Source organism: Trichophyton verrucosum (assembly GCF_000151505.1).
Source record: "Trichophyton verrucosum HKI 0517 chromosome Unknown contig00670_1.f1.exp, whole genome shotgun sequence".
Classification (NCBI taxonomy): domain Eukaryota; kingdom Fungi; phylum Ascomycota; class Eurotiomycetes; order Onygenales; family Arthrodermataceae; genus Trichophyton; species Trichophyton verrucosum.
The window spans coordinates 103133-130421 of record NW_003315292.1 but is presented as its reverse complement, the minus strand read 5'-3'; the positions used below and the strand labels follow the sequence as shown (position 1 = coordinate 130421).

General features: G+C 49.6%; 6 protein-coding genes across 6 annotated transcripts; 3 read left to right on the top strand and 3 right to left on the bottom strand.

Annotated features, from left to right (window-relative positions):
• Positions 1-4148: 4148 nt before the first annotated feature.
• On the top strand, positions 4149-5717 carry TRV_06136 (amino acid permease, putative; the record flags this gene model as incomplete). Its single annotated transcript, XM_003019802.1, has 4 exons — positions 4149-4270; positions 4344-4426; positions 4491-4895; positions 4954-5717. The coding sequence occupies 4 exons, from the start codon at positions 4149-4151 to the stop codon at positions 5715-5717; spliced, it is 1374 nt and encodes a 457-aa protein (XP_003019848.1).
• Positions 5718-7320: 1603 nt separating this feature from the next.
• TRV_06135 (uncharacterized protein) lies at positions 7321-8313 on the bottom strand (the record flags this gene model as incomplete). The annotated part of the gene is made up of 1 exon (XM_003019801.1): positions 7321-8313. The coding sequence occupies one exon, from the start codon at positions 8311-8313 to the stop codon at positions 7321-7323; it is 993 nt and encodes a 330-aa protein (XP_003019847.1).
• A 10803-nt stretch (positions 8314-19116) lies between these two features.
• TRV_06134 (uncharacterized protein) lies at positions 19117-20060 on the top strand (the record flags this gene model as incomplete). Its single annotated transcript, XM_003019800.1, has 3 exons — positions 19117-19632; positions 19690-19843; positions 19900-20060. 3 exons carry the CDS (start codon positions 19117-19119, stop codon positions 20058-20060), a joined length of 831 nt encoding a protein of 276 aa, XP_003019846.1.
• A 1074-nt stretch (positions 20061-21134) lies between these two features.
• TRV_06133 (uncharacterized protein) lies at positions 21135-23524 on the bottom strand (the record flags this gene model as incomplete). The annotated part of the gene is made up of 4 exons (XM_003019799.1): positions 21135-21975; positions 22034-22383; positions 22433-22920; positions 22975-23524. 4 exons carry the CDS (start codon positions 23522-23524, stop codon positions 21135-21137), a joined length of 2229 nt encoding a protein of 742 aa, XP_003019845.1.
• A 1313-nt stretch (positions 23525-24837) lies between these two features.
• On the bottom strand, positions 24838-25634 carry TRV_06132 (uncharacterized protein; the record flags this gene model as incomplete). Its single annotated transcript, XM_003019798.1, has 3 exons — positions 24838-25160; positions 25231-25350; positions 25451-25634. 3 exons carry the CDS (start codon positions 25632-25634, stop codon positions 24838-24840), a joined length of 627 nt encoding a protein of 208 aa, XP_003019844.1.
• Positions 25635-26241: 607 nt separating this feature from the next.
• On the top strand, positions 26242-27137 carry TRV_06131 (uncharacterized protein; the record flags this gene model as incomplete). The annotated part of the gene is made up of 2 exons (XM_003019797.1): positions 26242-26263; positions 26344-27137. The coding sequence occupies 2 exons, from the start codon at positions 26242-26244 to the stop codon at positions 27135-27137; spliced, it is 816 nt and encodes a 271-aa protein (XP_003019843.1).
• Between the last annotated feature and the right edge of the window lie 152 nt (positions 27138-27289).

Here is a 27289-nt window from a genome sequence, read left to right as displayed (position 1 = left end):
CCGACATCGGGAGGAGATTAGTTGATTCATTCAGATTGAATCGCCATCATATTCCCTGTGAAGTGCTCACACAAGCGAATCACGTTCCAACGAGTCCCAAGAGAAACGGAAAATCCAACGGGGAATGCGTACCTTGGAGTTTTCATAACAAGAAATCCCCCTTGTTGGTCAAACCAATCATGCTGAAAGGACCTAATAATATGAGCAAACTAACTAGTGGAGCCGATCTAGATGTCAACTATTTAGATTTACCAGTCAAAAGAGAAGGCATTCAGGAACTGGAAAGTTGGCATGTTTGCCTCTCGCTAGCCAGGGCAGCAACTGGAAGCTGTGGTTCCTTTCGAAGCAAAGCTAACCAGGGGACGACGTTCCGAACAATCTCTCAGATGTGATAGAGAAAAAGAAATACCGACTACGTGAGCCACTCACGCCAGTTGGAAGTCTCCGATGCGGCTGGCGTGAAAGCTAGCAAAGACAGCTTGCGCTAGCTAACTTCTGGATGGCACCTCGAAAAACAAAGAAGGCGATTTCCACGAGTTACTCCGTACGGTGCATCTGAAGCCTGGTTAGTCAATTGAATAATGGGCTGGTGCTGTGGACGAGCTAACAACAAAGCCTTCGGAACGGGACCAATAAGTCCCATAGGATAAAACTATAACTACGGAGTAGCGACTAACTCGGAGAACAGTAGTAACGAAGAGCTAGCTCCGTCTAACTTTTTTTCCTTTGCTCCAAATCTTCTGGTTGGGCGTTGGCTGACACTGCAGCTCGTCTGCCCTCTGGAGCAAGATCCGTCGCAGTCATGTTTGATGTTCATAGGCGGGGTGGTGCTCTTGTCCCCAGGCTCTGATAAATCCGGAGTACTCCGTACAACAATGATATATCGGCAATTGCTAAGGGAAAGCAGCATTGATCTTCTGAACGCGTCTATCCCACCTCCCAACGTGGTTCTCGCATGGGAAAAGAGGACGGAGAGCATCGACCTTGACCCTGAATTGCTTATATTACGCACAATTATACGTCTCCGTGGCAGGGGAAGGATGTTCCTGGCCCGTCGGTAGCCCCATTATTGACCCCTGTAATAATCCAAGAGCGTGGCTGGCCAGCGGATGGCGAGCCAAAGAAAGATACGCCGAAGAAGTAGAGGATAACCAAGAAGTGGCGGCCAGTCAAGGGCTTGGAGTGTGGGAGGGGATGTCCGTCGCTAGAAATCGAAAGGTCAGAGCCCGATGGACGACAGGGGTGAGGGAACAGGACAGGCAATCAAAGGCAAGGATGAACGGCTCGCTAAAACAGCGTCTCGCTGCTCCAGAATCGCCATCCCACAGCAGGGAATTTGAACACTTGCATGGACAAGAACAACAGCGGGAAAAAGCACGCTCGTCGTCTTCCTCTTGTTCGGATCCAGGCCGTCGCTCTTATCCACCCTGTGGAGAACTGCTTCGTTGCGCCGTCGAGTCAGCGAGGCGGACTTCTTAGCTGCCAGCTAATCATAAGCTTGATGGTGATAAGGCTCTTCAGCTAGTGGGAATGAGAATCCATCCATCCACAGCTATATCCGAGAGGATAGAGAGTGAACAGCTATACTCCGTTGAATTATATGAATCAACGACTTAATGTTTTGACGATATAATCCGGTCAATATAGAGGGGATACTTGCATAGTTATAGTTATTGGATCCCGCCAACTAGTTACCGACATACATGTCTTGCTTCGACGACCCAGTCTTCCTCCACAACGCGCACATGGCTTTCGTTGCGATATCGCATGTTTGCATATACGGAGAAGTACGAGCCCTATCCTGCGACCTTGTCGGCTGTACGATATCTTTACGGGAGGGAAAAAGGGGGCGAGGCTCTCCCGTGGCCAAGATGCTACTTGCTCTTGGATGGTTCCCAGGAGCCAGCCATCGCATCAGCGGGTCGGCTGTTGGTTACTGGTAGCTGGTAACTTAGCTTGCTCAGAGGACCCGAGAAGATCCTTTCAGGACTTCTCCCTCTCATTCGTTTGCGATAAGCTACGGAGTAGTTAACTACTGATCTTCTTTTAACAAACTACAGCGGAACCTCCAGCTACAGGACAGTGGGAGAAGGAATGTAACGTTGCTTCTTGAACATCTCGAGACAAATACATTGCCGCTCAAACAAACCTGATGCAACCCCTCGCACAGATGAGATGGTCTGATGTCCCCCGTTACCCCTACCCCCCTGGACTCGAGGACACCTAAATGAGAATGTGCAGGGGGTATGGGAGAAGCAGCCAGCGTAAACTCCTCTAAGGGTGTTTGTCATTTGTGCGTTCAGTCCCCGCCCGGCGGAGCCCGTCACAGGATGCCTTTGGTCACCTCCAAGGATATGCTTGCTGTCTACAAGTTATCCCATGCTCATGCATCTGGACATGGATTTTCGCATTGCGAAGTATTTGGCGCGAGTGGACGTGGCGTCCTGTATTAAGTAATGGCTTTCAGCCTTTGCTGTCTGTCCATCTTGTGTCTCCACTGGGGCTTCCAAACCGTTCCATCGAAGGCACATATTTCGGTTTTGACAGGCACGCAGGAACGAGAAGAAAAAAAAAAAGGACGGGAAAAAGAACAGAAAAAAGGGGAAAAAAAAGGAAAAACATAGTTAACTAACCAAGACATCCGGTCTTGTGGCTGCTGCAGTCGAAGGCGTCCAGAAGGGCCCGAGATAATTCCCAGCAGCGTGGAAATGCCATGTCAAATCTATCCATGGTTTGGGATCCCTTCTCATCAAAGGCATTGTTGTACATATATATGCTCCGTGGATGCATGAAAAGCTGCAGGGCCTGGTTAGATGCTGGCGTACTCTGCCTCTGCATATCAAGATTGCATTGTCTTTCCCTCTGCCGTCTTTTATCCGGCCCTGCTGCAAGGGTGATTTCGTCCGTAAGGGAAGATGGCAGCCGAAAGAGCCGTAGCAAGTCTGTCTCCGGATTTACAGGCTTAATTCTCAAACTAGCCAGTGGGAAGCCCACAACACCTCAGAGTGCCGGGCGAGCGAGCTGTCCACTCTCTTCCGGCAGCGTAGTTAGGTTGGCCATGCGGCTGACGGTAGTTAGCCATGACGGCGCCAGCGCGACTGATATCTGTGCCTCCAGGACATGCCTGAGGATGAAGCCCAGTCGAAAAGGCAATAGACGCAGCCATCTCGGTGCTAGACTGCAAGCGGCAGGTGTCAGACGTGCATCTGGCATATACTCGCTGCGTCGACACCAGACTGGCTGGCTGGCTCGTCCGTCAGGGGGGGAGGGGAGAAGTAACTGGCTCTCCACCGAGACCCCCCGGGGCCCTTTTTTCTCCTCCCTTGACCCCCCCGGCAGCGCAGCGGGAGCTCCCACTCGTTGTCGCTCACGTTTCTCCCACCGGCGGGACTCCTTGTAAGTATGTATGTGCTTTTTGGATGAGCGCGACCTTCTCTAAACAGGCTAGCTCGTTCATACAAATGTCGTGGGTTTTGGCGTGAGAGAAGACGACTGTCGGTTTAAATATCAATCAGATCTTCTGCTCGTCGCCACTGCTGGAGACTTTGCTGTTAGCAAAAGTGAAGAGACGAGAAGAGACGAGATAATAATAGCAGCGGCTGTTAATTGATCTTGTATTCTCACGGTCCGTCTCTACAGGTCCATCCTTTCGCCCGTTACGCTCGCTCATCCGTATTACCCGGCCTTGTGATTTTGCTGCCACATTGTTGCGACGATAGTATTAGGACGGCGACGTCGAGAATAAAAACGAAGGACACGGAAGATACGAAGAAATCCATTGCCAAAGAGACGGCCAGACGATCAAGATGTTCCAACCCGATGTTATCGAGACTGGCAAAGGCGACTTGGACGTCAGCTTTAACTCCGCCGACGATGCCTCCAACAACGACCAGAAAGACATGTCGCGGCTGGGAAAACCCCAGCAGTTCAACGTGAGATTCACCTTCGAAGTAGCAGAAACGAAGAATGCCGGATTCTTTTGCTGACCAGTGGTGATAGAGAAATTTCCGCTTCTTGTCTACACTCGGCTTCACTTGTACGCTGATGGCAACATGGGAATCGGTTCTGCTGTGCGTTGATAGCTCCGTCTCGCGCAAAATTTAACCAACAGTGATTATGATTGAACATGAACTGAAAATTTACTTCTCATGAATAGCACATCGACTCTCGCTCTGGTGAACGGTGGAAAGGGCGGCATGGTTTACATGTACATTGCCACCTTCATCGGTTTCTTCTGCTCGGTCATCTCTATGGCTGAGATTGCTTCAATGTAAGTCGATACACCCCTACCTCATATATCTTTTATGTTTGAATAATTTGCTAACGATCAAAAAAAAATACAGTTCTCCAACATCTGGAGGCCAATATCACTGGGTCTCTGAATTTGCAAGTCCCAGGTATCAGAAGTTCCTGAGTTACATCACCGGTAAGATAGCTGTATCAGTGCCTTCTTTTTCCATATATACAGTGCTAACTGTTGGTTTCTTCAGGCTGGCTTTCTGTGCTGGGATGGCAGGGCGGCTTTGCCAGTATTTGTTTTCTTTGCGGTACCCTCATCCAGGGGTTCCTCCAGTTGAACTATGGCGATTCATACACCCCTGAGAGATGGCATGGAACTCTTCTTACTTTTGCCATTGCATTCATTGCTACCTTCGTCAACACCTACGCCGCCAGTCACCTTCCCAGCTTGGAAGGGCTGATTCTCATTCTCCATATATTTGGATTCTTTGCTACCATGATCACTCTCTGGGTTATGGGAGAGAAGTCGCCGTCAAAGGAAGTCTTCACCGAGTTCACCAATTTTGGCGGCTGGTCTACTGTTGGTGTCGCCGTACTTGTTGGCCAGATTAGTCCCATTTTCTCCTTCTTGGGTCCTGACGGTGCTACTCATATTGGTAAGTTGGCCATTGCTTTCCACTCCTATGTCCGGATGAGATGCTGACTCCGATATAGCTGAGGAAATCAAGGATGCCTCCAAAGTCGTTCCATGGTGCATGATCTTCACTGCCATCATCAACGGCAGTCTTGGTTTCGTGATGTTGATCACCTTCCTCTTCACCATGGGCCCAGTGGACGACTCTATACTCACGCCTCCATCTGGTTTCTCTTTCCTCTCGGCTTACCTCTATGCCACAGGCTCTAAGAGCGCAACTACTGGCCTGGCATGCATCATCCTTATCCTTGAAGTCTGCAGCGCCATCAGTATTCTCGCCACTTGCTCTCGCCAGGCTTTCGCCTTCGCCCGAGACAACGCCCTTCCTTTCTCCGAGTTTTTCTCGAACGTTAACCCGACATCCAAAATCCCAGTCAACGCTGTCCTGGCTACCACTCTCATCACTATTCTTCTATCACTAATCAACATTGGCTCCACTGCCGCGTTCAACGCCATCGCCTCCATCACAGTTGGGTCTCTCTATGCCTCTTACGTGTTGAGTATTGTCTGTTTCATGTACCGCCGACGGTGCGCCGAGCCATTGCCCGCACGACGATTCTCCCTTGGAAGCTGGGGAATGGGAATCAACTTTTTCTCCGCCCTCTACCTCTCCTTCGCTTTCGTCTTCACTTTCTTCCCAAGCACAAAGGTGGTTACCCCCGAGACCATGAATTGGTCTTCCCTGGTATGGGGAGCCGTTATCCTCTTCGCTATTGGCCAGTACATTCTTCACGGAAGAAAGGTGTACGAAGGCCCTGTGGCATACATCCGCAAGTCGCAGTAAAAGAAAGGGATTTTCTCCATCTACATTGCGGCAAAAAGTGTTTTATTTTTCCCCATATTACCCGCATACCATTATTTTTGCTCCCATCACATTTTTTTTCTTTTTAATTTCCTTGTCGTTACTGGCCTTGATACGCTTTTTGAACGCTTCTATTTTCGTTTCTCTCTCTGTATTGCATTATGAACAAACTTTGATCCCAGGGGTTTTATGTCTTCGCTCCTGTCATTCGAGCCCGGTTACCGGGCTCCTTTTTCCTTATACCCCTATAACCTATAACTATGCCTACTATTATAACTATGCGGATAGATCAAACTATATCAGGACGGAATAAGCAAACGGTATGCATGGTTAACGGAAGTTCCGTGGCTCCATTTTTGGTCTATATTTATATCCATTTCGCTCGACCTGCCCTTTTTTTCTCCCTACAAGCTGGCCCCATTTCCCACGTTGACGGATCAATCCTTCCGGTTTGCAAGTCCGATTAACTAGTTAGTTATTGCTTCTTCAAGCCTCCAGCCATCTATCAACCTTCTGGCTATTCATTAGCTGTGAACACGGACAGATCCACATTCCGTCCGGCGCAAGCGAAGGACCCTTTTTTCTCTTTTCTTCTTCTTGGTGCTAAAAACAAGCTATTGGGATAAAACTCCGGATATATGTATGTAAACAACTTTATGCATGCGTACGGGGAATTATTTCTTTCTTTCTTTTCTTTTTTTTTTTTTTTTTCTCAATTTTAGCCAGCGAGTTAACGACCTTCTTATTTAGGCAGGTGGTTTAGCTCCTGGTAGCTCGGTATCGAATGTTCATCCGGCCGTGATCCATTCGTATCGCGGTCGCTGTGGATGAACGCCCTACGGGCATTGTTGTTTCAAGCCAAGATGCAGACCGAGTAAATAAATAAATAAATACTTGACGGGCTGCTATTGACAGTAGATTCTCTATCAGCGAGTTGATTGCCTGCAAGGCGCCACTAGGATCAGATTATCCAGTTACTTCTTACCCTGCTTGGCCTAAGCAAGGATACTTATGCAGCTAAAATGGGCTTGATCCTTAAACAAGTCTATATATTGTTATGCAACCATCTATCATTCCATGCAGTACCTTTTTTTTTTTTTTAGGTCCCACTTGGCCGGTCAAATACGTCTATGTATGCCGCTAAAGGATGCCTTTAAAGGGGTATTTTATATATATATGGAGTACTGGAAGGGAAGAGAGCAGAGAAACGCACGCTTTTAATGTGTAGAGGGAAGACAGGGGCGACTGAGCATCGGTTGACTCCTTTTAGCATCCGAGCTGCGGGAATCCCAGTCGAACGGGACCAGGGTGACGGAAATATGTGGGCGAATGTATATATATGACATGGGGTCACACACCGAACCCATGCCTACTCTGTATATGGGTATATTTATTATGGCTATGTATGCGTTGTGTATTGGATGTGAGCGGTTTATGTGCATCCAAGACGCAAGAGGCGGTCATGGAGGAGGAAGAACATATTCCGTAAGAGAGCAGGCATTAGATGTGCAAGGAAAAACCAACAAAGTAAATAATCAGTCATGAAAAGTAACGCTCCAAAAGTAAAATCCATATAGTTAAAAAATCAGGTTGTCGTTCCGTTTGGCCAATCTGGGGTCACAAATATGCTTAGCGGCATTGTCATTACAATAGCATAGTTGGGCATGTCAACGACCTCGGCCATCTTGAGACAGCCTGCAACGCTAGTGAGCATATAGGCCTCCTCTCGCGTTAAATCCTTGGTGCGAGTGAGCCATTCAATCATGTTACGGGTTGCTTTCCGGGTCGCCTCGAGGAGATCACAGTCTATACCCATGGTGGCATATTCACCCTTATCTGCCTCGATATCTGCGGCAGATAGCGTCTGCTTGAGCGGGGGTGTCTGGAACTGCGGAGAGGTAACCCACGGCTGGTTCTTGATGACTGTTAGACGTAATGAAGCCGTAAGAGTGGTCTCAATGGCCGTCCCGCAGACCTCTCCGTCTCCCTGGGCAGTATGCCCGTCACCACAACTGAACAGGGCACCCTTGGTACGGATGGGCAAGTAGAGCGTAGAACCCGCAGTAAGGTATCGGCAGTCCATGTTTCCGCCAGTCTCGAGGGGCGGAATGGTAGAAAACTCTCCTTCGACACCTGGTGCAACTGCCATGATGCCTAAGAATGGTGCCTTACGGACGTGCACCCCTTCTTTGAACTTGACATAGGGCAGGCTGGGGTCAATATCCCATATCTTAAGCCTCGCCTCCGGAAACTCATCAGCCAGTAGCCCGAAGTTCGGGACTATAGCAGTCCATGCCCAATCGCCTAGCTGCAGGTCCAAGATCTCGACCTTGAGCACATCTCCGGGCTCAGCCTCGTTGACATAGATGGGTCCAAATCCGGGATCCGCCCTCTCGACGTCGAACTTCAATATAGCATCGTCACCGGAATCCCTTGCTATCATGCCATTGCTTCCGTCAAGCGCATCGAAGGTGACCGTCTCACCCGAGTTGATCGTGAGCACGGGAGGGATATCTCGAGACCACTTCAGGTGCTGCTGGTGGCGGTGAACGTGTATCGTCTTGGTTGAGAGGCCCATGGTGGTCACCAGGTGGGCAAAGTGCAATGGGGGCGGCGTCTTCGACTAGTTACCCTTCTCCCCGGGCGTGTATCTGCGTAGCGGCGGTGGTGCTGGCTTCTCTGCCGGTCTCGATGCTCTTCATCCAGCCTCCAAGCAGCACTTCCGTCAGCGAGGGCGGGCCAGGGAGGAGAAGCCCGGGAGGAGCGGCGGGCGGGACAGGCGCCGTAGTTATATCACGAACAAGACAGCCTAGGTCGCAGCAGTCCAGTGCGACTTGTACCCCATCCTTGCAGCGCGCACACAACGTCTGGCCCTGCGTTGCAACAGGGTGGAAAAAGAGGCCTCGAGGCCTGCCAAAGAGCAGTGGGAAAAAAGCAAAAGACGAGGGCGAACGGGCGAGTGGGAACCGGTGGGCTGCCCGAAGAGGAAGGTCGCTTTGCCTTGACGCCGTCGCTTGTGGAGATTTCTCCGCCGGCCAAAAAAAAAAAAAGAAGAAGAATGACGACCAGCTAGCTAATGATATCCAGGCCAGGACAACACAGCACAGCACACATCTTCGCACGACGCAGCACGACAGGGCGGTCGAAGAGGGAAGGAGATTTGATATGGCCCGGCATGCTCGAAACCTGGGCGCAAGCCACAGCTCGCTTTGCCTGGTCTGTTCCCCAGCTCGCTTGCGCGTTGAGTGGCCGGAGCTGCCATCCGAGACTCTTTCGCCTGGCTTTCCAATTGTCATGGAACTGACCTGCCATGGTACGCAATTTCACCTGCCAGCGCTGTCCTGAAGGTATATTACAGCTAATTAGTGCAGTGGCCCGGTTCTGGGATGGGCCCTCTTCACGATCTGGCAATCGTCTGGGGAAATAATATCGATGTGGTCGTTAGCAGCGACTAGCCGTCCGGGGTGTACCCAGTTTGCTCCCTGGGATCTATAAACTCCCTTCCTCCAGAGACTCCCAGGCATGCCGATTCAGCCCGCAGGGACGGAGTTCGTTCATGCTCCGTCAAGCGGCCGGGTCAGAGACGGACACGCACAGACGAACCCAGGATCCTCATTTGCGGCTTTTTCTTCTTTTCAACCCCGGATTTCGAGTGCGTACGCATACAACTATATTCAGCCAGAAGAGTTCGTTAACTACTCCCCTCGCCCGGGTGGAGCCTTGAGGGCAAGCTTTTCCTCTCGGTAGATCATAAACCGTATTGAAATGCTAAAGGGAGTCGTCTGTTTCATCTTCCGGTATAACTTCTCTATCGAGGGATGGAGGGGTCAAAATATATACCTGCCATAGCTTTGGTGTTTACAGCCGTCGTTCCGCGTCCCGAAGCCGAACTTGCATTACGAACAGTTCACTTTTTTTAGGCTACATTCCATCACGGGTGGAACCGTCCTGCCGGCATCCATTGTCCACTCGGATGCTGTTCCAGGGCAAGACTTCGGCACTTCGTATGTACATATGCATGCACAGATATTGGCATGTGCCGATGCGTATATACAGATGTCAAATATTCCTGGACCAGCCTGAGGAATAAGATCTAAATTATTAGATCGGAGAGCCTCCCGTTGTCTCAAAAGCATGTGATGCCTCGTTGCTGCCTGCAGTTGCAAAGTCAGCATCGTCAGCTTAGATACCCGCAGTCCTGTTTAATCTCTTGTCTACATTCAACTCGTGATAATTTTCTATACCGTAACTCTAATATCTAGAGAAACAGAAGAGAACAACGTGTTTCAAAATATATCATATACTTGCTGAAAAAGCCCATATGGGACAAAAATTGCACGTTTGACCTCACCAGAATTTATACACCGTCTTATCGGTCAGCGAATCGACAAACTCTGCAACGTACTGTTTGAAATTCCCTTGGACAGAACAAGTTTAAGACTTGTTCGACGCTGCAAATACCAAAAAATGTCATGAAATCGCAATAACAACAGTGAAATAAGATAAGGTATAGCTAAGGGAGGTAGACTGAGGAAACGGGTGCAGACTGTTTCCTTGCCTTAGGCCTCTGTTCTTAGCTCCTTTATCCCGTAAAAAGGGAGTACAATTGTTAGAGCATGTCAGATTATCATCATCTTAGATTTATTGTTGATGAACTCGCAGATTCAAGATTATGGCCTCCATGCCAAGTTTAAAATCCACCACCGATCTGTCATATGCAATAGCCAAGTTATATGGGCGCTGATTCGCCGCGGCTGATATGTTTGACTCGAAATCTGCGCGGTGAGTTTCCCTATACCGCTACTGGCAAAATCTCCAGCCTGTTATATTGGAAAGAACTTTGAATATCCTCACACCTCGTTTGCGAGTTATGATGAAAAGTAATTTAGCACACTGTTCTTGGAGCGCTCACCGTTCATATTCTAAAAAATTTGACTTGACATTGGGCTTAATCTTATAGCGGGCTCCATATTTTTATTGGTATATCTGCCCTTTATTACCCTTAATTCGTCGTCCAACATATTTAAAATATATTTCCCTTGGCCTTTCTCTTATCTGGTGGTATAACTATCGGTTTCCACTAGTTCGACTTTAATAAGAATATGCGTGAGCTTGCGCCTCTAAGTCTCCGGTCTTTAAGTAGTACCCCATCTCCCGGTGCTTGTCTCTCCGGTTCAATATGGGAGTTGGGGGCCTCTCAATTCCTAACAGTGGATACATAATTAGCTGACACCAATTAGATGTGCCAGGGCATAACGTTTAAATTGAGGTAGCTTTGCAGTTGGCATAAAGTTGCTTAAAACATGCAATTTTAGGAAGGAGCATACCGAGACGCGCGCGTGTCCGGGACCAATGGATACCCGCGCGGTTCGGTAATACCTTTAGCCGCGATGTTACACAACTGGACGGCATGATTGGTCCGGGGAAGAAAGTTTATATAGCTGAGCCGCAAAGCCATTTGAAGGAGGGAAAAGTAGAATCTTGACCCCCAAAGTCATTGATTCGAAAGGCAGTGCTTGAAATAAGATATCCCGTGCCTCATTCCAATGACAAAAGGTCGGAGTCAATGAGCCAAAGGGATCTAACGGATTTCCCCGAAAATATGTGTCATATTTACAGCATATAAGGTACGTGTTTTTTTGGTATTTCGGTCCTTATCAAGGCCCAAGTGGATCCGAAGTGATTGTAGTTCATGATCCCCTATTTAGTCCGTAGACGGGAGTAAATCGTAGGTATGTGTTGGGAGTAATCAGTGCCATAGTCCCATATTTATCACCGCAATTTCCACATGCGGGTTTATCGTGCAACACCCAACGATGACTCGGTTATTCCGCCTCTAGGAATTAGTGATGTTTTCAATGCTCCATCCTGAATTTCCCAAGGATTTTCCTCGGGTCTACCAAAATACTGTATCAATTGTCCTCGGGTGCCCCTAGGCTCCGCGGATGTCGTACTCCGTTAGCTCCTCTTATCCAGCGGATGAACCGTGTGGGTCAATCAGAACATTTTAAAGTTTGAGAGCCCGCAAGTGTTTAATCGAACGACTGCACGCATTTTATAGAGGGAATGCCACTACTTAAAAGCAAGTATCCGGCATGGCTGGTATAGGTTCCAGTTGCCGTTTGTAAAGCTGATCCCAGGACAATATTGTGACGGAAGCTGGACGCTAGATGTTGTAACCAAATGGAGAAATAGAAGGAATGAGGTATCACAGGGGGCGCATTACTTGATGTCTGATGCCTGGCTCTGGAAGTTGGCATGCAGAGAGCATTGCCTGTAAACGATCGCGTCTAGGTCGATTATCCAGTTTCGTGGCCTTTTAAGGGCAAACCAGGGGATTCCAATTGCAGAATCAGAACACAGAAGCGCACGGATCGACGGGAAACTGATCGAAGGTTGACGCTAAGTTCGTCTAGAAGTCGAGTGGCTGCTTAGTTTTAAACTGATACCAGTTAGCTCGCAAGTCTCTTGTGTTCTCGAATAGATACGGAGCTAAAAGGAAACGTATCAGGTCCTTCATTGAACTACCGGGTTTTTTGTGGCGTTTCTTATTTCATTGGTGTCAGAAACCATTGAATAAGGATCGCTTCGGCATCAAAATATCGTCAATGGTACAGAGTAGGCTGGACAGTAGGTTGTTGATGCCTAAGACAACATTGAAGGAAGGGCAATAAATTTTCTCCTTTGATGGGAATAAGTTGTGCACATGTCGCAAAATATAGGACGTGATAGTCTGAATCCTCCTTATGATTCATGCCGGCCGAAAAGCGACGCCAGTTATTGGCTTTTATCCACAGAAAAGTGATGCCTGGGAAGTTTTCATGGAAGCATACTATCCGCCTCATAAAGCATATGTTGGGGGGAATTTCTACCAAAAAAGGAGGTAGGTAGGCACAAAACATAAGAAAGGAGCAAAAAGCCGAGATACAGAGTTATATCTTCTGTCTCAATTAGGCCCGGGGTTGTATTTAAACGCCAAGGTCACCTCAGCTTGAATAATCACAAAATCACCTCCGATTAAAATTACCATGTCAAGTAAGACATTCAAATTCCTACATCATACTAGCTTTGTACTCAATTTCTCGCTTCGCAACATGTCACGCTCCTGGCGTGACTGTGGCAGCCATTTGGTGGTTCTCAGACTATTTAAAATTTGAAAGTTGAGGTTGACGAACCTTCCCGGAACAAGAGTGTGTGGAAGAACGGGATAATGATGGTAGAAAGAGTTCTAGATGCCGTGGTGAATGACACTGTTGGTATCTGGCCTGAACCAGGGAGAGAAGAATCCAGATCCTGGACCAGAACAAATATCCACTGTCAGGTATGGATACCGGCGACAACAGACTTAAAGGTGCAGGAGAGTGGCTTCCGATATCACGAGCCTTGAAGAGGCATCCAGCATCGGGTTACACAGCTTCGCCATTGGTGGACATTGAACGCTCTCTGGAGCAATATATATGCGTGCGGGCTGGCGAATCGACAACGAAGATCCAGCGAACACTGATATCCACGTATGCAGAGGGCTAGGAATGAGGATACCATGATATACATGCATTCAGTGCACCAACCAAAAGGCAAGGGGTGGAGATCTGCATGCCCGGAGGGCAGGGCTTGTCGATATGAAGCGAAGGAGAGAATGGAGGACTGTAACAGACTAGGATTGGTGTTTGTTCAACCATGTCCTCTTCGGCCGTGGGAGGAATCATAGCCCGGTCTTCCAATTGGATTCTTGTCCGGGTTCCGCCTGTCATTCCAAGGCAAATATGTTACCCATAACGCGATTTTCCTCTTACCAAGAGATTGGCGAGCCGTACAACTGCACGAAGTGGTGTCTGGCTGGTGATCTACCCTGAGGCTCCCTCGTAACATGACCGGTGGTGACATTCCCCGGTCCCCGTCCTGTATATTCAGGTTAAGCGGACCGGCAATAATATGGCTCGACTGTATTGGACACCCCGGGTGCAAGTCTGACTGAACGTATAAAATCCACTTTCAGAGAGAGACGAAAATGCAGGCTGGAAGAAGAACTCTCAGGCCGGCCTAGAAAATCCAACAAAGCGCAGAAAATGCATCTCAAACCAGACTGGCCTACCAACCTACTGTGTGTATATTTCGTCTGTCTGGGCCTGACCTGTTTAATAATGCCGTATCAATACGAGGCCGCCCGACAGAAAGAATCTTGTATAAAAGGATATCCGGTAGACAATATAGCTAAGATGATCCATCATCGTCGGAGTCAGCGAAGAAAAGGCATTCGAAGAGTGCATCGTTCGAGTTTGAGACGCCCTACTTAAGGGGCCTGCTATCCTATTGTAGGAGGTCGCAGGGCTAGGGGTACTAAAAGGGTTAGCAGAACCGTTTTTGTACCAGGTAAGTAGTGCTCGCTGGGTATCGATTTTTTTTTTTTTTTTTTAAATAAAAAAAAGACAACCGCAAAAGTGAGTATTATCAACCTGATATCTCTGCGAGACATAAGTTCTGAGTATTATGATGTGTAGTTAGTCGACAGAGAGAAGATAAGACTAGCAACTTAGGTTAATCTGGGCCTCGAGGGAGAAGTATGAGGTAATTAATGCCCGGAGTCCTGAGGATGGCCCCCTGTAGTTAGTTGAGTTCGTGGTATGGAGGACGTTCTGGAATGAAGTAAGGCAGGTATTTTTGACAGAGGGTGGCTGGCTGCCTGCTAGGATGTGGTGGGGCCTGTTGAGAGAGGGAAAAAAGGAAAAAGAGAGGAAAAACCGGTACGAAGACAAAATATCATATGTAACCTCAATCGGGGTCTTTGATCTCTCGACATCTCAACGATGGCACAAGCAGGGTATCACACACTACTCCGTATTTCGTTCAGACAGCAGGTGGGAAAAGAGCTATCTGCCCAATATCTAGATAATATTGACTGATCGTCTTTACAGAACGAGCGTGTGACAATTGGCAAGTGAACAGGCGTGCAATCTGAGCCGTGCAGCCCGGCGTAACGGGTTCGTCAACCCCATGTCCTTCTGTCCCGTTCTTTTTTCCCCTTTCTCTTCACATTTTTTTTTTCTTCCCTTTCCTTTTTGCAACTGGCTGGCACTTGACAGAAGTAAGCCCTACTCCGCACAGGTGCGTGCTCATATAAAATAAAGGAAAAGGGAGAAGGATATTGCAGCATAACGGAGGTTCCAGTTTCACTAAAAATATGCAAGATTGGCCATCATGTGCGACGGATTCTGCGAGGTAGTCAAGGGGCAAGCATCTGGAAAGAGATAGTGAATCCGGAGGAAGAAGCCAGGATAAAGGCCAAATTACGAGCTCCGCCGGCCGGCCATCTTCGAGCAATCGTGTCCCATATGGACGCCCTATAATAACTCCGTGGCTCCGCGGTCCTGTTGATTGCTTGTTTGGTGGCTGCTGATGGGCGATCAGGTATACCCCTGGCCATACATCAAACTATAAGGCCAGCAAGGATGTACCTTAAGCCGCCGCGGATAGCGTTGCACACCTACTTTTTTTCCTCCTGTACGCCGTATCGAGTACGGACTCAGTACTTAATTCTGCTGCTGCCTGCTTCTTGTCCGGTCTGCTTCTCTTTTGCCCCCCGCATCATGTTTCCGCGGTGTGAATATGCAAGTATATAGCTCCTGGACCACGCCGCCAACGAACAGTCAGGACAGAAGGGTTGTCATGCCTGGGTTGTGGGGGTTCTCTGGCGGCCAGCAGCAGCAGCAGCAGCTAGTCACCTCGGTCCTCGACGCCGCCTCTAGCGCTGTGATTGGAAGCGGGTTGAACCTGCGCAACAGCATCCTATCCTGAACGCAGCGCTGCATGCAGCACACCATTGACTGTGGGCTTGGTCTGTCAGGGTCCAGCCAATCACCACACCATCCCTCAGGCATCTTCGTCTCATCGTCTCGTCCCGTCCGGCCGCCTTTCGAGCAGTCATATCGCCGTCCTGGCTGCAACGTCTGTCCCTCCCCTTTTTTCTGTGCTGTGTCTGTCTGTCTCGTCGTTGTTTTGTAGTTTAGAGAAAAATAGTCGAAAAAAAAAAATAAATAAAAACAAGAAAAAAAAAAGAAAGTAAACCGCGCTTTTGGCGCTTGTCGCCCGCCCAAGTCACGCCCCCATCCCGAAAGGGTAAGAGAAAAGCCAAAGAGGAAAAAAAAAAAAAAAAAAAAAAAAGAACAACTTCCGACGACGAGCTTTCGACCTCGTCCTTTTTCTCCCTTCTTCTCCTCTCCTCAACGACGCGCAGGACGACGACCGACGGCGAAGAAGAAGAAGAAGAAGAAGCAAAGACGCAGCAGGCGACGATACATACCACCGTTCTCGCGGCGCGCGCACTTCAGCCTCCCCCCCTTGCACGCGGAGCGACCAGCCCGCAAGGCAGCTGCTTCCCCAGACCAGAGCTGCGGCAGCCGACGCAGCACAGCAGAGCACACCGAACCCGCCGTTCCTCCCCCCTCCGCGCCTGGCCTGACACACACACACACACACACATACACTCAAGAGACGGACAGACAGCCTCAAGGAGCAGTAACTCTCTGGGACATAGATCCGAACTGGCGACTTATCCCTGCTCCGTGATTTCTCTAGCTCCTCCAATTACATACGCCGGAAGCTTGTTCTTCGTCGTGCAGCCCATCTGAGGTCGCGCCATCCATCCCCCATCACACTTATCCCCACGGCTCGACACCAACGCCCAAGTCCAAACCCGCAGAGCCCCAGGACGGAAAAAAAAAGAAAAACAAAAAGACCAAGAAGGCGAAGGCAGAAAGATAACTGAGAAAAAAAAAAATTAAAATAAACTAAGAATACAGTGCCAGATCGGGAGAGAGACTGCAAGAAGTGAATCGAAGTCGAAGGAACGGCAGACATTAAGCCCTTCACTCGAGTGACTCTGAACGTGTGCTGGAATCTTTGAGAGTGCAGTGCCTGCCTGTTGGCTGTCCTGTTTCATCGCTGATCCATATTATAAAATATATCCCGTTCTGCAACCTCCAAGTCATGGGTGCGTGTCTCCCGGTCGTTTCTTTTTTATTATCATTACTCTTTCGTCCCTCGATTTCTCGGTTTGATTCTGTCTCCGACATATCTTTTTTTCCCCCAACCCCCTTTCCCCCTTTCTCTCTACCTTTCGGCCTCTCCGTTCCCCTTCCTCTCCGCCTGAAGGCTCGCATATGCCGTAAAAGATTGATACTACTGCTTCGTTTTTCTACCCTACTCGGTGCTTTATTGGAGTTGCTGCCTTTTTTTCCATATTTGTTCTCTCCCCAGTCAGCCAATTTCCGCCTGCTCCCGTGTTCCCTAACCCCCTCCAGAGAAGACCCTCCCATCCCTCTCACTTTGCCCTGCCCTATCACTGCTTACCTGCTCCCACACTCCATTTCCCTGGCCTTGGCTTTCGGCTGCTGCAGTTGAGTCAACTCAGTCCCCGTTCTATGAACTAGGCTTCCACGCTATCCCATTACCCACTCCGCAAAGAAAACGTCACCTCTTCTTTCTCTGTTCACTCCATCCTTCCCCTCCTCCTTTCACTGCCATCTATTTCCCTTTTAAAAGCATATCTTCCTTCATTTTTCGTTCCTTTCATTTTATATTAGCCCTCGTTGCTCTATATCCCTATACCTGCGACTTATTCCTAATTTGATACATGCCTAGGTACAGCTGACGTTTATCGACCTTCTCAAGTAAGTCAAGGATCATCGACCTGCGAGTTTTTCTTCCACCCCTCTCCTCTACTCAGTTGTTGTCTTTGGTTGTTATGGCTGGCAATATTCCCACTGTATATTTGGCCAGACCTTTGAAGGCGCTATAATGCTCAAATTTATGAGTGGGATTAGCCAACCTTCTGGGAGCTGAGTATACGTCATTTTTTTTTATTTCTTATGTGGCTCTATTATCCCAAATCTCCTCGTTCTTCAACGGCCCGGATATCTTATCCCCTTTTTTGCCCCCAACACTTCCTTTCCCCCGGCCTCCCGTTTGTCACAGGTCCTATGGGCCTGTCTCCAGCTGGGCTATTTTTATACATGAAAACCAACTTGTGTGTCCATGCCTTCAGTTACCCTGTTGATTGCAGGCATGGATATTTATTTCTTTCTTTTTCTTTCTTTTCTTTTCCTTCTTCATCTCTGAACGCATTTGCCTTTTATCATTCAAAAATATCCCCCTGGTTTAGGCGGTGATAACAGCAAATGTGACACTGTTTGATCAAAATCGACTAACTAAATATAGCGTGAGCGATCACGCTCTCCACGTCGCCGTTCCCGAAGCCCACGTCGGAATCGGCGATCGTTCTCACCCCGGAGCCGTTCCCGCAGCCGTGAAGATTATCGTCGCAGTGATCGTCGATCGAGATCTCCCATGAGCGGTGTGGCTGCTGCATCTGGAGGTTATTCAGGTTCTGCATACGGCGGCCGTAGTGGTCCTCCACCTGCTCGTTCTCTCGAGGATCGTGCCGTTGCCAAGGAACAAATGATGCAATCAGTCCGCGAATCGTCCCAACAAGACCGCCGAGTCTATGTTGGCAACCTATCGTACGATGTCAAGTGGCATCATTTGAAAGATTTCATGAGACAGGGTGAGCCGGGCCAATGCAAGAAAATTCCTGCAATGAAAGGCAATTGATGGGGGTGGTTTATCTTTTTGCCTGCGAGTGTGTTTTGGAGGAGCTTGGCTGACTATTGACTCCTCCCTTGTTTTCTACTATAGCTGGAGAAGTTCTCTTTGCCGATGTCTTATTACTTCCGAATGGAATGTCGAAGGTGGGCGTCATTGTGTAGTTGCGGCTGGTTTCCTGGTTTTCTTTGGCCATTTTGATGAAATGTTGGGTTGACGGGTTGGGGCTTGGTGATTTGGTTTATGTAGGGCTGCGGGTAAGTTACATCTTTTGACTTTTCTTATGCTGTCCCTCTCGATTATAACATCTTTCATATACTAATTAAATGACAGGATTGTGGAATACGCAACGAGGGAGCAAGCTCAGCAGGCTGTTGCAACGCTCAGTAACCAGAACCTTATGGGCAGACTCGTCTACGTCCGTGAAGTGAGTGAAATCTATTGTGTTCACCATTTATTCTAGTATTAATCTTTCCTAGGACCGAGAGGCAGAACCTCGTTTTACCGGCCCGCCTCAACGCGGCGACTTCGGAGGTGGCCGGGGCGGATTCGGTGGCCCTGGTAGTGGCCCTGGTGGTGGTGGCCGCCAGATCTATGTTGCTAACGTTTGTATACCACTTTATATTCATGCTCCGCATTTCAATCATGCTATACCCCGAATACCATAATTGGTTGAGAAGGTATGGGATTTTTCTTGAGGGAGATATGGCTGATTGGTTTTCTAGCTTCCATACAATGTTGGCTGGCAGGATCTAAAGGATCTTTTCCGCCAAGCTAGTAAGTCATGACGAGTTCCTTAACCACGGCATCTTTGATTGGTATGTATGTGGGCAAGAGTTTGAAGATATTAACCATAGTTACAGCCCAACAAGGTGCCGTTGTCCGTGCAGATGTCCACATGGATGCTTCCGGCCGTCCAAAGGGATCTGGTATTGTTGCCTTTGAAAGTCCCGATGATGCCCGCAATGCCATCCAGCAGTTCAACGGATATGAATGGCAGGGCCGTCCACTCGAAGTCCGTGAAGATCGTTACGCCGGCTCTGCTGGCTTCCCTGGCCGTGGGGGTTTTGGTGGTTTTGGCGGTCGCGGTGGATTCGGTGGTCGAGGCGGCGGCTTTGGGGCCCGTGGGGGTTTCGGAGGCTATGGAGGCGCAGGTGGTAGAGGAGGATTTGGTGGCGCAGGCTTCTCTGGACCTGGAAGTGCACACGATGGTACAGCCGCTGCATCCATTCCTGCTAACCCATTTACCGATTATGCCACCTATGGTGGAGAGAGAGGTGTCTCGATATATGTCCGCAACGTAAGCTGGAACTCCCCCATCCGTATCATATCTCCTTTAATCTAACCTTCAATTTAGCTTCCATGGTCAACCTGTAACGAGGACCTTGTGGAACTATTCTCTACCATCGGAAAAGTCGAGCGCGCCGAAATTCAGTATGAGCCTAACGGCCGCTCCCGTGGTACCGGTGTCGTCCAATTTGACACCGCAGACAATGCTGAAACCGCAATCAGTAAGACTATCTTTTGTGTCGCGGTCTGCATTGCAATATATTAACGCAGTAACTAGGCAAGTTCACCGGTTATCAATACGGCGGTCGTCCTCTTGGCCTGTCCTTCGTCAAGTATGTCAATCCAGGACAGAGCCAGGGCCCGGTCCCAGGTCAAGCAACTACCGACCTCAACGGCTCTGGTGAAGCTGCTCCTATTACCCAGGATCAGATCATGTAACAATATGTGGATGCAGATAATAACGGATCTGAAGCAAGTGAGCTAGTGGTGGGGAAGTTTAGAGAAGGGAACGAAGGTTTCAGTTTACAGCCCTGCTAGTTCTTCAAATTATCCACGCGATTTAACATTACACTGAGAATCTGGCGCTGGTGACGTGGCGGTTGACTTTTCTTTTGGATGATAACAGCTACAACAAAAAGGTCATCTGCATTCTTTTACGTCTTTTGATTCATTCTACCATTATCTCCTTTCTTTCTCTGCCAGATATATGTCTCGAGCTTCCAGACCCTGACCTAGTGATGCGTTTTTCCTTTGAATCTGCCCTCTTTTTTCAGTGTTAACCAACTTGTACTATCCTATTATCCCTACCAAGAAAAAAAAAAAATCAATTTCCTTATTATCCATAAAGTTATCACGATCGGAGTAATTTTGCCTACGTATTAATATTACTGAAACAACCCCCCTCTAGGACAGAGGTGAGAGGATAGAATATTGGGCAGAAATTGAGTTTCCTGAAGGTAAAAATGCAGTTATATAAAGTCAACCATGCTAGTGTTGTACATGCAGTATGTCAAAAGAGAGGAAATGAGACCATTTTTCAGGTTTCGTCCTCTCGACAGCCGGTGGCAGCCTGAGTATATATGTGAGTATATGTAGATGCAAACGAAAGTAGGTATATCGCTGAGCAATGCGATGCAGAACGGCACAAACGGGTCAAAAAATGACAACAGAAACAGAAGTAAGAGCAAGAACAAGAGCAAAAGCAGAAGAGGTATAAATAATTTTAATAGGAAGGCAGGATCAGGATCTTTGAGGGAACTGGCCGGGAACTTTCAGGTCGATGGATGTTCGACTCAAGGGTTGGTCAAGGGGTGAAGTCGGGTAAAGGGATGATCTGTTGTTGGTTACTCCGTCGGTGACGATGGGTTCAATATCCCTTCCGTCACCGTCCAGGTGGGGATGTGCGGTTCCGTTCACGCCATCTGGTTTAATTTCGTGGTTTGTTGTGTGAGGGTGGGATGTTGGTGCGGGCTGGTGATGATCATGGTCCGTGAGGTCCCCGAGCGGCGGTCCCTAGGGAGATTCCGAGAGTGGAGAAGGAGTTTGTTGTACAAGGCGGCTAGCATCTCCACCTTGGGAGGATATTGTGATTGGTCGGGGGTGATGGTGTGGTTGCGCCCAGTCTTCATATTTGACTTGCGAGCGACGTCTGTCGAATATTGGTCTGCTGGACCTGGATTCACTGTCCATGGATGCCCGGCTCGGAAGGTCATTTATACCTTGGTTGAAATGCTGGCTCTGTCTCTGCTCATTGTTGATACTGTTGTGGTTGACTGCGTTTGAGATCGGCACAGTATTGCTGATGTCGCGATTCTCAGAGCTAGCGGGTGAGAGAGGTGCGTTTAGATGCTGGTTAATCTGCACATCGCTTGGGAACCGACCAACACTTCTCTGACGTCGCCATTGGGAGCCAGTGGCAGTGGTTGCCTCGCTTGTAGGGGAATGCTGCCTTTGCATCAAATGGTCTGCCGAGTAGGGAGTCTTATCGGCTTCATCTTCGTCCATAACCCCGTCACTACTAATAGAGGCGGTTCGATAGCTGGCGCCACTGTAAGAGCGAGCATGTCTTCGAACAAATGCGTCTCTTGCTGCGCCAGTCTTTTCAGTCAGGGCCTTGATGTCGTCGTACCAGGCTAGCATTGTTTCATGGGATTCAGCACGGAACACCCAAGCATGTCCGCGGTGCATCGATCCCGTCTGACGGCCCTTAAGCATGAACTTGTGGGATGACGATTCAGGCGTTGAGTGGGATCCTAGTTTCTGCTCGGGGAGATACAGAGACATTACAGGGTGCTGGGATGCAATTCGATCTGCCGATTTTAACTCGTGTAAATGAGTCGGTGACAGAACATACCTTTTCGAGATATCGTTAGTGTATATAAAAAGTCGACACCAGGTTTCATAGTACGTACCACCCAGGTGTATAGCTTCGCAGGTACTTGCTCTTCCTCTCCAGCATGCCAGCGCGGACCTCTGCGGCAGCAGGGTGATCCTTTCCAGGGTATGTTATATTTGCCAGATCTCTTAAATCCAGGTCAGGATCGACCATCTGGTCAGTCTGGTCAATGAAATAACGCCATTCATGGTCCTTGGGGATAGAAATAGGTCCTTCCTTGAGCCTCTCAACCGCATGATAAGCGGAATCGGCATCCCGCTTCAGGATGCTGGCGTATACATTATATGACTTCTGTATTTCACCAACCACGATTGATTCAAGTTCTCGACCAGACCTTTCAAGGTTTAGGTACGCCTGGAAGTTTTTCTGTCAGTACGGGAGTAGAAGTTCCTGAGTATAAAATTCTGAAACTTACTCGATGTAGATAGTTCTCCTCTTCAATCTGTCTTTCCAGCTGCCTGTCGACACTCATCCGGAGAAGAAACGGATCACCCTTGCCTGAGGTAGCAGCAGCATCACTGTCTACCAGGCCAAGGGCCTCATGTAGATGCTTGACGGCCTTTCGAGTAACCTCAACCTCCTTATCAACTGTATTCTTAAAGTCACCGGACAGGTTCTTGATTTCCTTAATCTTCTGGCCCAGATCAGCCCGTAGTCCGTTGAGCTGCATGATAATCTCGGTCTCCATCTCCCTAGCCTTATTGGATTCATGCAATGCCTGTTTATGATAGTCCTTTAATATTTCCGTCGCATCCGATATGCCGCCGGAGATTAAAAACATCGGTGGCATGGTTATATTATTTATAGCGTTTGAAGCGGAGATGAGACTCTTCGCGCGCGTTTCACATGAGCGCTGAACATCACGGAAGAATGCGACCAGGTCCTTTAGTACCTTTCTCCAAGCTATATATCATGTTAGATCTGTGTATTCTATACTACCTTTCGAGGCAGACTGACCTTGAAACCGAGCAGCGAGGACTTCAGTCGGGTTCCCGCTCGTTGGGATAGGGACGAAGAATGCGCTGTTGGCCTCGTCCTGCGCAACTCCATACTTCTCCTTCTCGCCCAGGTTCATGCTGCGCACACTGCCGGCCCGGCTGCTCTTGCGGCTGCCTCCCCGCCGCAAACTCGCCTTCTTGCTAAGCGATGGTTTTTTCTTTAGCGTCGAGCTCCGAGACGGGAGCGAAATGGGGTTTGTATTTGCTGTCGAAGCCGGAGAGTCCGTACGAGGACCTTCTCTTACGGAGCCGCTGTCCATCATAGAGCCTCGCCTGCTGACTGAGAGCACTTCCTGGAACCGAGACTGATGGGGAGCAGACGCCTGCTGCTGCTGCTGCTGCTGCTGCTGTTGGCTGAGAGGGGACGCGTCTGGGATGTTGCTGCGGACGTGGAAGTCTGACGGCCCAATTGACGAGTTCGCAATGTACGAAGCAGGGCGCGAGCCGGCCATGGAGTTGTACTCGGTGTTCAGCTGTGTATGGTCGACGTTGGCCATGGAGCTGGCCATGGTGTAGCTGGCGGTGTCGTGAGGTGCGCTGCCGGGTCTGTTTGCCATCGGCGACGGCGATGTCTCTGGCCGGCGAGAGAGAGCCCGCAGGTCACTTCGGCTTGCGGTCCGCTGTACACCGCTGTGTATCCCTGTGTATGTCTCGGTATATCTTCGTATATAGTAGAGTAGTTATCCAGCGACTTTGTTGTGGCCGTTATTTAGCGATCCTTGACCCCCGCGAGTCCAAGGGGCAACCAACAACACAGGCAATCGAGGCCAGCGGCAAGCTTGAGACGGTACTATGGCAGATGACGACGGTGCAAGGAGCTGTGAGGTGCGTTTCTTCTCTGTTTCTCTGTCTCTCTGCTATTCTAGTGGTTTGTTTCTGATTCTTAAGGAGTGCGAAGGATGGCGGAGGAGGAAGAAGACAAAAAAAAAAAAAAAAAAGGAGAGAAAGGAGAAGTGGAAGAGAGCCGAAGGCGATGACGTCGTTTGCCCAGATGGTGGGTGGCCTCCTTTTTTGTTTACTCCGCGAAGAAGTGCTTGAGAGGGACAGAGAGCCGGTGGAAGGCGATGAAGGGGTAGATAGAATAGTAGATAGACGGTAAACATGCGGTGGTAGCTACAAAGTGACCCCCCTACGATACGGCGGTTGACGCTGCTTATACTCCCGCTTGCTGCTGCTGCTGGCCTGATCCTCTAGTGACGGCTACAGCTACAAGCAGCCACAGTGCGAGATCTACCAGCTAGACCGCAGCCGCCCGTTGATCTCGGTTCTTGCAAGGTTGGGGAGGCTGAACGATATCTGGTGTCATTACTCTGCAGCAAGCAGTGTCAATGAACAACTTCGTCCCTGACCTTTGCCTGAACAGCCACCTTTCCAACGTCATCATTTGTCTTTTTGTCTTTTTGTCTTTTCCTTTTCTTGTTCTCGGAAGACTTCAGATCGTGGCTGTACAGTCATGTGATATCAAAGTCGGGTGCGAAGGGCAGGGATGTTGGATGCTGTTTGCTGCATAGAGAGACCTTGGGAGAGAATGACAAGCCGGAGGGCCGGTGGAGAGGCCGGTGGGCAGGCGGAGGGTGTGGTGGCACTGTATAGGAAACGCTGACTTGACTTGACATTTCATGTCTAGGTGTAATTGTAAGAGGGACAAAAAAAATAAGAAAGAGAGAAAGAGAGAAAGAGAGAGCCGACTGGTTTAGACTCGGAAATATACTACATATGGACATGTAACGGTGCAGGGCTGTGTGCTTCTAATCCTACGAGAGAGGAGTAGTCGGGGAGGCAGATGCTTGGGTTACGGGGACATCGATCCCGTAGTTCTGTTTTATCCGCTCTCGCCGTCTCTCTGCAAATCCGGGTGCCTCGATTCCTGCGGACGGTTAGCTATCATCAATTGCAGAGATATAGACAGGTACAGCTGCAGAATAGCCACGAGGTGCGGGCCTGACATACCTCTTCGCTCACCCAGCTCTGCAATTGTCTCCTCGCCAGGACTTCGGAAGTTCTTCCTGAGGGCGGTTCTTCGGTCGTATTCATCGACGTTAGGGTCGGCAATCTTGCCCGCTATGCTTCCTCCACTGTACTCAAAAACACCCAGCAGTGTAGCCAGTGCAACTCCGTATCCGATCATGGCCGGGAATGTTCGAGCTAGAGGGAAACACACGTTAAAACACAATGCTCCCTGCAAGTCCTAGAAACGATGGCAAAAAGGACTCACCTCGGAATCCCACAAGAGAACCAGCAGCAAACCCTCCGTAGACCGAGTTCCAGTAGTCTTTCTTTGTCCGCAGGTTGGCAGAGGCAGTCTTGACAAACTCGTAGGATCCTCCCATGGCAGCTACACTCGCACACACAAAACACATCAGCATCACTTCTTACCGGCCGTAGTTTGCATCAATTCACCATGCAATGACAGCACATCAGCAGAATCAACATACCGAACAAGAAGATCGTGCTGCCGGACCTGGTGAAGACGCCCCAAGGGCCGACGTTCTGCTTCTGGAGGGTATTCTGGACGGCGGAGGTGAACAGACCGACGCCGCCGGTGACCATTGTCGTGTTGATGGCGCGCTTGAGCGCATCCTGGGGGTGATACACGGGAGCCTCCTGCTGGCCGGCCATCGTTGCTGGACGAGCGAGACGTTTGCGGGCGAGTCTGGCGGTTGCGGGCGAGTTTTCGACGTCGTTTGATGTTTCGTCGCTGGCGTTGCTGGTTTTTCTGCCCTTTTGGGACGAGGCTTGGCGCGCGGACTTGACGACGACGAAGAATCGACGACGACGAAGGATGAAACGACGCCGGCTCGCTGATGGAATTGTGCCTCTGTTCACTCTCTAGGTTGATGACTGACGCCGCCGACGATGTCCTGAGCCGCTGCTTGTCCTGCCCTGCCCGACCGTCACTCGTTGCTGCTTGCTTGCTGCTCGCACCGCTGCCGCTGTACCTCCCCGCGCCCAGTCAATCCAGCCCGGTTCATCTACCCGCCAGGCCAGCAAGCTCCCTTCACGCCCGACCAGCACTGCTGCCACCCTCGCTCGTGCTTTAAAAGGCTGCCCGGAGCCTGTCGATCCTCTCGCTGGTCGAAAGAAACAACATACAGCCGCCAAAGTTGTGCTCGAGAAGCTCGTCTGCTACGGTTCCTAGATAGGTAAACACCGGGCTGAACAAACCCCCCATATCGAGCTACGCCAGACACACCGCCAGCTTGCGAGAGCTGGAAGAAACGCTTATATGGCTTTACCGGCCAAGCTGGGTATGTCCGCAGCATCTTCTGCCTTTCTAGAGTCCCGGACGCTGACCTGAATGCCCTCCCCCGGGTGCTGCGCAATCTAGGCAAAACCGCTCCTCTGCTCATACAGGATGTCCTGCACCATGACCCAGCGAGCCCTACTCGGCCGCAGTTCAATATCCTGAAAGACGTGCCACCTATCTTCTACGATAAGTCTACATACCCGGACTACTCCGACTCGAACGCTTGTGTCCATCGCTTCATCACAAAGCCTCACCAGTCAGTGCTCCCGGCGATCGACAGCCAGCGTGTTGCAGGCGCCAGATACCAGGTCTCGTCGGTATGTCAGAAGTGTCGACTTCATCTCGAGCTTGCAGTTGTCTTCAAGACACAGTTGGCCTGTCGACCAGGGACTGTGCACCACTTTTGCTACTTTCCCAAGGAGTCGGCGGATAGGCTCAAGACCGTTGCCAGATCGCCGGGACAAGCTCTAGAGGTATACGTCTACAGCTGTACGCAAACCCAATGCTCTGCCACAGTTCACCTGAAGCTTTGGACACCCCTTATCAAGCCAGAATGGGTGAGCTTGTTGACGGACGAAGACATCCTGAAGAAACGAGTAGACGACGCCCTAGCCTTGGAACCACAACGGTTGGAAGGGATAGGCAGACCAACACCGTTGGTCGTCCTCACGCATCTCAAGACATACATCGACAATACTTTGCATGATGAACAGCGCAATAGATCAATCAATATCATGAACAAGAAGTTCACAGTCTGCTTTGGCACCGGTGGAGAAGCCTGCAAGCAACTATTTGAATACCTGGGCTTTAAGTTAGCAGTATGTCATTTCATGACTCGCCTCCGTACTTCTCTTCTTCTTCTCTTTAATGCATGATATCTGACTGTTTTTTTACGTCGCAGAATGATCGCTGGGAACCACCGCGGCCCGATACAAAAGCGCTAAAGCCATACACTGATCCGTTAAATATCTTCTTGGACAATATCTCATTCGAGCTTCTGGTGCTTATCAGCCAGCGGCCACAACAT